Source organism: Dipteris shenzhenensis, chromosome 24, assembly GCF_047967505.1.
Source record: "Dipteris shenzhenensis isolate YYH24624 ecotype China chromosome 24, Dip_SZ_1.0, whole genome shotgun sequence".
Lineage (NCBI taxonomy): Eukaryota > Viridiplantae > Streptophyta > Polypodiopsida > Gleicheniales > Dipteridaceae > Dipteris > Dipteris shenzhenensis.
In genome coordinates this window covers 23,057,088-23,065,996 of record NC_141619.1, presented here as the reverse complement: position 1 = coordinate 23,065,996, position 8,909 = coordinate 23,057,088, and the positions used below count along the sequence as shown (strand labels likewise).

General features: G+C 44.2%; 1 protein-coding gene across 2 annotated transcripts; it reads left to right on the top strand.

The window, feature by feature from the left end:
- The first annotated feature begins 524 nt into the window (after positions 1 to 524).
- On the top strand, positions 525 to 8,625 carry LOC147886385 (squamosa promoter-binding-like protein 14). Of its 2 annotated transcripts, none has more exons than XM_087395815.1 (10): positions 525 to 2,151; positions 2,237 to 2,433; positions 2,705 to 3,528; positions 3,735 to 3,812; positions 4,429 to 4,536; positions 4,645 to 4,762; positions 4,859 to 4,991; positions 5,127 to 5,304; positions 5,624 to 6,244; positions 6,524 to 8,625. In XM_087395815.1, exons 1-10 carry the CDS (start codon positions 1,409 to 1,411, stop codon positions 6,983 to 6,985), a joined length of 3,462 nt encoding a protein of 1,153 aa, XP_087251941.1. In that variant the 5' UTR covers positions 525 to 1,408; the 3' UTR covers positions 6,986 to 8,625. The 2 variants fall into 2 exon arrangements, with proteins under 2 accessions (XP_087251941.1, XP_087251942.1); XM_087395816.1 differs by having other exon boundaries at positions 2,237 to 2,415; positions 6,524 to 8,624.
- The last annotated feature ends 284 nt before the right edge of the window (positions 8,626 to 8,909 follow it).

Below are 8,909 nucleotides of genomic sequence, written 5' to 3'. Positions count from 1 at the left end.
GTGTTACGTAATACGTTCACACAGAGATATGGTACGTGCATATAAAAAAAAAAATATACATAATAGTATGGTAGTAGTACTAAGTATAGACAAAGGACTGAGAGGTATCTTTAGGAGTTGGGACTGGCGCTCATATTTATGCATGATGGTACGAGAACAGGATGACACATGACTAATGACTGACCGGTCCACCTGGCAGAAGCCCAAGTGGAAGACAAGAGGGTACGGTGATGAGATGGCAGCATCGATTGGGCACGCGTGGTGGCCACGTCAGGAGGGGTGGGGCCGCGTGGCACCGACGGCTGGTACAGTCCCCATGGGAGGCTGTACTGGGTGAGCTGGAAGCGGCCGTACGAAATTGGGACGCTACGGCAGCTAGATGACGTGGCAGGGACCGTGGCATGTATGTGAAGGGATGGGCATGGATGATGGGGTGATGATGCATGGGCATGGGAATGGATGGGGGGGCAAGGGAAAAGGTGCCATCCACTTTTCCTTTGGATCGGGGAAGGGTTGTCCTGGGGGTGATTCTGGGGAAGAACGGTGTCCCTGATGGCCATTCCCGACTAGTTATTCCTCTTTCTGAAGTTCGGAAGCCTTTTTGGGTCCTTCTCTCTCAGCTTCCCCTGCTCTCTTCTTCAACCCCTGCCGAGTTCCTGCCTCTCTCCTGCCCAATTCCTTTTGTGGGTTCCTCCCCTTTTGCTTCCTTTTGCCTTCCCCGCCTTCAAGGTCCTTGCTTCCCTTCATTTCCCATCTTGGGTCCTCTCCATTCATTCGCCTTCCGCAATGTGATCCAGGTCGTTTCTCCTTCCCTTTCCCTTTCATTCCTTTGCTTTCATTTCCATTCTAGCTCCTTTTGGTTGGTTTCCCGAATCTTCCATTTTTTCACCCCAATTCTTAAGATCCTCTCTTCACCTCCGGAGCTTCCTCTGCTAAACCTTTCGTAGCTTCCACTGGTAAGGTTTCGTTTTGCTCTTTTTGCCTCTACCGCTCCCTTAATTCGCCTCCTTCCATCTGACGTTGCAAAACCTCCGACTTTGCATTCTACTTTCTTCACCTACCACGTCAGCACTTAGTTCTGTATGCTCCGGCTTTAGCTGCAATTGCGTCAGTGCTTTTAGCCTTTTGTAAGAATTCTGTATCTAAAGACATGGTAGGCCCATTCCGGAGAAATGGACTCAATAAATGGAACGCCATTTAAGATTTCGCACTCAAACCATGCAGGGCTTAGGCGACGTAGGGTTCATCCCTCGCTGATCGGACACGTATACAAGCAGACGACAAAACAGGCTTCCGGCGAAGGAAGAGTCCTTTGAGATGTGACCTATTACTTGGGATTTCGGCTTGTCGTACTCTTGGGCGTGGCCTGTCGTCTAAAATTTTGAAATCCATAGGTAAACTTTCCAGGATGGAAGGTGAAGTGGGGCAGGTGGCGATCTATGATAGCTTAAGCTGTGGCAGTCCTCCTTTTCACCAATATCAGTTTCTTCCAGGCAAAGGTTGCGACAACATCTTCGGAGCCAAGCAGGCTGCACCGTCTGATAGGTTAAATTTAAATTTTGAAAACACACGTTCTTCCAACAGTGAGGAAAGATTCAACAACGGGGCTGCTTCAGTTGCAATGTGGAAATCCAGAACCTCTGAGGGTTTCTCATTCATGGCACAGTCCAACGCTGAAATGAGGAGTCATGAGAGCGACGTGGCTCAAAATAGCAATCCTGTGGATTTGAGGCTTGCTTCTGCTTATAATGAGTCTGGTGGAAAGGATGACTCACAAAACCTCAGTGGTGCTTTTGCAACAGAACAGAAAAGAAGACAGTCGTTATTTAGCTCCAGGAGCCCCACCAATCACATTAACTCAATGAATGGAGAAGATAGCGTTGATGAAGATGCTGGAAGGTTGTCCCTCAAATTATTCTCAGGTTCATATGCCTACACAGACGAGATTGGAAACAGTTCACAGAATCCCAAGCGCTACCGCCCCTCTTCTCCAGGAAGCCAGTCTCCCATCTGTCAGGTCGATGATTGCCATTCAGATTTAAAGCACGCAAAGGATTATCATAGGCGTCATAAAGTGTGTGAGATGCATTCCAAGGCGTCCCATTCTCTTGTTCATGGGCTCATGCAGCGATTCTGTCAGCAATGCAGCAGGTGATGATCAGGACTTCAACCTGTTTTGTGTGGAAGTACATCTATGCTCTCCTATTCGATCGATAAAAATTCTTGCATTGTGCAGATTTCACCCTCTGCCAGAATTTGATGAAGGAAAGAGAAGTTGCCGAAGAAGATTGGCTGGACATAATAAAAGAAGGCGGAAGCCCCATCCTGAAGTTGCACCCACTGGTGTGCTTTTGTCTGATGCTGTTAGAGGTTCTGAATTGCTAAGGATTCTTGCTATCCTTTTGCAACTGCAATGTAAGGATCCAAATGCTGGTACTGCTCCTTTCAGTCGCTATACTGTGAGATATGAAAAAAGTTTTTGGCGGTTTGATGGTCATAACTAAGTTTGCAACGTATTTTACACTTTGTATGTATATTGCATGCGACTGGTCAGGTTTAATTGGCATTCATAGAACGTCAATGAACTTTTTGCAGAGACAGGTTGCATGCCATGCTTTGGTTAAACATTATTGTTTTCATCTTGATTATCCTGTACCTGCATGCAATGATATGTACCTAATCATGTCATTATTGCTTTATGCAGCTACAAATGCAAAGGAGAAGCCTAGTGAAGAACGAGATTCTATCTTGCAGGGCCTTAAGAAGACTAATTTCTCCCTGCCCGTGTCTCCAATTGTGACCAGAGATACAACGGCAATTGCTAGTACTTTGAATTTTATCCGCCAAACTCTTCAAAACTTGCCTGGAGGACAGAGATCAGACCAGGAATCTCAAACGAGACTCCTTGCTGCACTGGCAAGCCTGCCACCGGAAGCATTGTCATTACTGCTGCAGAGTAGTTATGGAGCCCAAGTCTCACCAAAGGTGCAAGAGCCACACTTAACCCAGCGTCTCCCATATAATGATCAGCGCATCCATCCACTTTTTTCAGCTTGTCTGAGGAGCTCAGAGGAACTGCAAAGAGCATCTGGTGAAACTGTGGAGCATTCAAACGTACAGCGCACTCTTCCTTTTGATCTATCAGAGGCATCAGGTAGGCTGAATGGTAGTTCTGATATTTCAAAGTGGCCTTCTGGGCAAGGTATCACGAGGCAGTATCTAGGGCTTGCTAATTCCCAACGTTTAGAAGATGATTCTGGATCGGCACCTGTCAGCAATCCCAAGGGAAATCCTGAGCAAAGCTTGTTCCCGAATGTGTTGAGAAACGGAACTGCTACTAGAATGAATGGGGAAGTTTGTAAATCAGGAGCAATGGAAAGGGGCCAGTCTGTGAACGATTCAACCAACCAGATGTGTAGACAGGGCATGGGTAGAACAGCTGTGTCTGACAAGCCTTGTCAGCTGCCTAGTGACAATTCGGACTCTGGGTCAGATCAATCACCTGCAAGTTCTAGCTCTGATTGGCAGGTATATATTTAGTTTTATATTTGCACTGGCTGCCTAAATTTCTTTAGATCAAGGGATACATATTTGCATCCTTTCAATTTCAATGTTGGAAGCTTGAGTTCCAATCATGAGTTACCTATCATGTGGTTGTGTTCATCATGGCAACAATCTGGCAGATCTTGCAGTGGCTCCTTTTTAACAAATTTGTTCTTTTATATTATGGACAGGAGCGTAGTGGCCGCATTATTTTCAAGCTTTTTGATAAGAAGGATCCTGGAGATTTCCCTCAGAATCTGCGTGCAGAGGTACACAATAATACTTAACCTTATACGTGGACAAAACACTTGAAAGGCTCTGTAGTAGCTGTCATATTTCCTTAACTTGGGAACGGTGTAACCTCAAGTCCTCTGAGGTTAGGGTATTTTGAGTTTGGAGTAGCATCAGAATCTCTGTCTTCCAAACAAGTTTCCACCATTTTACTGTTGATAGTTTTAACATAAGCTCTATTAAGGCATTCACAATTGGAAAATTGTGGGCAGCTCACTGGGTCCAAAGTACAATATGGCACTTGGCTTTTCTATCATAGGTCCTGGACAGTAATGTGTTGCGATTGCCAAGTTTTGGTGAAGTGGAAAACTCACTTGTAAAAAGAGTAATGCTATGATTACTAGGGCTTTATGCTAGGCGTTGGGCAGCTAGGATTTACTTCCCACACCTAATAGTGTTAAACTGGAAGCTAGGTGTGCCATGAGTTTTGGCAGTTTTGTCTATCAGTGTTGTTTAAAAAAACATCAAAGGCACCTGCTGTCAAGAGGTTGCTTGTAGCACAGCAGTGCTCCTAGCTTGTGGCATGCTCGTTGGTGATTAGATCACTTTCTTTCAATCAATTTCTTCTCAAAAAAAAAATTGTGGTTTTGGCAGCTTCAGGAATGGTTAAATAACTTTCCCTCTGGCCTGGAGAGCTATGCACGAGCTGGGTGCATTTTACTGACCATATTTTTGACAATGCCTCATAGACATTGGGAAGAGGTAATGTGTTTTAATTTTGTCTCTCATGTCGTGAATTTTGAGCTCAGAATTTTGGTTTTCTTGTGTATTAGGCTGCCTTGATTCTTGATCTTCTTGGCTTTACTGCAGCTGGTTGCAAACTTGCAAGAAAATCTCGAAAGGCTGTTAAGATATTCGAGCAGGGATTTTTGGGCAAAGGGTAAAATATTGGTGCAGGTAGAACAGCAAAGGGCCCTTGTTGTCGATGGTAAGAACCATTTAGGGTGTACTTTTATAGCATGGCTTTTGTAAAATTTTCCAAATTCTATCTCTGAACAGTCTTCTCCACCTGATATTGATGCAGGTGAAGTGAGGGAAATACAATCCTTGAGGTCAATAAATAGCCCTATCTTGAAGGCGGTTCGACCATTGGCAGTTATGGCTGGCCAAGTGGCTACATTGGCTGTAAGCGCAGAAAATCTAGTACCAAACGCTAAGTAAGCTTAAAGCATTGGCCTTACTTAAAATACTTCACTATTTCTATAACGCTCCTGGCTAAACAGCCCATGTTTGTCTCCTGTGCTTCTTGGATGGCTTTTGATAAGCATTTTATGAACGTATTATATTGCAAGGATTTTGTGTGTGTACCATGGAGATTACGTGCTGCATGAAGTTCCTTCGGTGGATATCAAGGCTGTTCATGTAGACTCTGGTCCTGGATCATCTGAAGGAAGCGGATGTGACAGGCAGGTGCAGATGGTACATTTTCCTGGTGGACCTGCTAATGTCTTAGGTCGATGCTATATTGAGGTAAATTTTGCAGTTTAGCCCCACTTGATTCTCTTCGGATTCGTGCTCTTGACTTCAATTGTTTGCCCAAGTCATTTGATTAAAGTAAACAAACATAATTTTCATGGGGTCACACAAAGTGCTAGTTTGCTGGCAATTGGGGTTGCTCCCCCCTTGGTTAGTCCTTTGTTTTTTCCCTCGTTTTCTCATGCTTTTCCCAAATTGGACACTGTAGTATTTGGAATAGTATGTTAGTGAATATACGATTGGCTGGATTTGTTGTTCAATTCTCCCAAATTCGATAATGAGTTCTGATCAAATGCTGGATCGTTTTTGGCAGGTAGAACATGACCTTTTAGGGAACATTCTACCTGTGATTGTGGCTGATAATGCAATTTGCACTGAACTCCGTTCTCTTGAGCTAGAGCTTGATTCGTCTTCTCCAAGAAAATCTAAACATTGTGATGAGTTCTCATCCGATGAGTGTTTTATAGACAAGGAGGCTGAAGCCATTAGTTTTTTACACGAACTGGGTTGGATCTTCCAGAGGACTGGTAGCTCAAGCAGTCGTTCTAGTGTTGATATAGCACCCACCTCTCCGTTTAAATTGTCTCGTTTCAAAGCATTGTTGAAGTATGCAGTATTGCATGATTGGTGTGCAGTGGTGAAAAAGCTTTTGGATTTACTCTTTAGCATTGGCATAAAAGAGAATGGGAGCTCCTATGTCGAAGTGCTGGATACATTGTCAGAGGTGAACCTTGTTCATCAAGCAGTAAAGAGAAGATGCAAGATGATGGTTGAGCTTCTGCTGCAATACAGGCCAAGTGACAATGAGTCAAGAGGGAAGAGCATTTTCACACCCGTGATGGAGGGACCAGCTGGGCTTACTCCTCTTCACATAGCAGCTAGTATGTCCAATGCTGAAGAGGTTGTGGAGGCCCTTACAAGTGACCCATGGGAGGTATATGATGAGAGAGAACTTGTTTGCTTTGGATGTGTGCTGCCAAAGATTTTTAAAATTGCTGTCTGCTTTTTACTGTGCAATTAGCTTGTTTGTTTTACATCTGACGGGTTGCTAAAAGGATGGATTCTGTGGGTGGGAGCACGGGTGGCACATTTAACTAATTACACTGCAAGTGTGCAATTGTGTGATGGAGATGCTTGCTTGCCAGGTTTAGGGTCTAGGTCGTTCCAAGTAAACGTTGTGCCTTTCGCTTTGTAATAATTGATGACCCTGCAGGTTGGTTTGCATGCATGGAAAGAGGTGTGTGATCATTTGGGACGGACAGCTGAATGGTATGCTTTCAATAATGGGAACATCTCATACATTCAATTGGTCAACAAGAAGCTGACAAGCAAGCGATTTCATTGTGTGAGTGTGACGATTGGAGATAAGCCACAGGAGGCTAGATCGTATGCCATGGATGGCATGGGTGTAGATCTGGATAGAGTGTTTGTTGAGCTTCCAAAGTCTTTAGCGAAACCTGCTTCTTTCTGTAGAGATTGCAAGACAAGAGCAAAGTTACAGCATTGTCTTGGGACACGTGGCAGAAATGGAAGAATGTATAGGTCATTGATGGTGATGATGGTTGCAGTTGCCACCGTGTGTGCGGCTGTTGCCCTCCTTTTTCAAGGGCCTCCTCACTTGGACTCTATTGGCTACTCTTTAAAGTGGGAGAGAATTGAGTATGGATCATTGTGAATCAATTGAGTTCTTTCCTTTATCCTAAGAGTTTTCGGATCTCCCAAAAGCTCTTGGCCTTGGGGTTGATGGTGATGACTTAATCCATTCCTTCGATTTGCTTCTGGAAGGGAAACCAGGGCCTACAGCGGCTGCACAGAAAGAGAGGACCCTAAAGTTGGGGGGATGAGTGAGATGCATCATGAGTCCCCAAATGCACGATAGTAGATAAAATAACCAGTTCTGGATATTGTAGTTGATATTACTACCATCTGTTTTTACAATGATCACAATCTGTTTCTTTGTTGGAGCACCTGAGATGATGTACAGGCTGCATAGACCAAGACATATGGATGTGGATTGTGAACTGTCTACTCTTGGAAGATGAATTCTTTGGAACTCCATGGATTCGAAAGGGACTGAATTGTGTTGATACGTCAAAAGGATGGCAGGGGTAACTGATAGATTTACAGCATATTGATATGCAACATACACAGGACCTGCAGACATAAGAAAAGTGCATAAGAGAGTCTGGAAACAGAGCCTTGGTGATCCCTGGATCTTTGCAATTAGGGTTTCTCCATTGGTATAATGACTCTGTGCCGAGTTTTATATGCTTGGCGTGGACAAATCGAGCACATAAGCTAATACGATCAGGAGTTTGTGGCTGTTTAAACTTCTGCAGATCGATGTCAGAGCAATTGATTTTAGTCACCCACCTGGTGCTTTGGGGCTCATGAATAGATGTCTTTGAGTCTGTCGTGTGCAGATCATTCTAGGGGAGTTACTTGCATCATTATGATCTCTTGAGAATGATTTTCAGAGTCTATGGTAGCTTCATCAGGCCAAGTCCCACCACATAAAGTTATCAAGCTGGCCTTAGTAGCAGAGGGGCTTAACCAAGGCACCAGGTTTCAGATGGTGTGGCCTTCTGTGGAGTGGCTCTTATCTTGGTTCTCGCCTCATCCAGATGGCGAAGCTGACATCCACTCTGGTTGTCTGTAGGTGGATGCTTTCTGGATTAGCCTGGTTAGCTGGATGTCAGCATGGTTTGCAGCTATTGATGGGAGCTAAGCGTGATATTGATCAGCGCTCTCCTTGCCTGTGAGCTCCTTTACTGGCACGATCGACTGGGGCAGACAGGCTTTTGATCCTGTTAATATCACTGTAACTCTGCAATGGATCTTTTCATTTCTCTGCTTTATTTTTAGCCTCTTATAATGTAGTCCCTGGGCTAATTAGTGAAGTATATACCCCCCCCCCCCCCCCCCCCCCCCGGGGTGGGGCCCGATCCATTTCAGCTTGAACATTAGATATAAGTAAACCTCTTATCTTCACGTTTGAGGAACATATAAACATGACTGTAGCCTGTCAAGTTTGAGGAACATATGAACATGACTGGTCATTCTAGATGTGTTCCTTTTTGCACTTTTGTCAGTGCACATAGCAGCCTGCTAAGGCCTGCATGTGTGCACGAGTGTCACTTTATTTGCCATGATATTCTGTTTGGCCTGAGCAGATCGATAATGTAGACCTTAAGAATTTCATATCTGTGAATAGGGCCAATGTAGCTAGCTCTGTAGACGGCTGGTACTGCCAGAAGAGAGTTTAGTGTTTTAGATTTTGTACGAGGTGAAAATGAATAAAATTTGTGTCTTGCCAATGTTTGTGGGAAACCTGCTACGAGTGATTCTAAATAATTTAGCATTACTGGTCAGTCAGCAAATGGACTCTACAAAGATTCAAGTACACTTTTGACAGTACTCATTTGTGCTCCTTAAAAGAGCATGTCTCGAGCAAATCGACTTTACAAATATTCAAGTGAACTTTTGACAAAACCTCATGAATGGTACAAAAGACTCCTGATGACGAAATAGGCTAGAGGTTGCCTCAGAAGGGATGTAATCTTGAAATCAAGTCAATTTTGAATTTGTAAGGACAATCT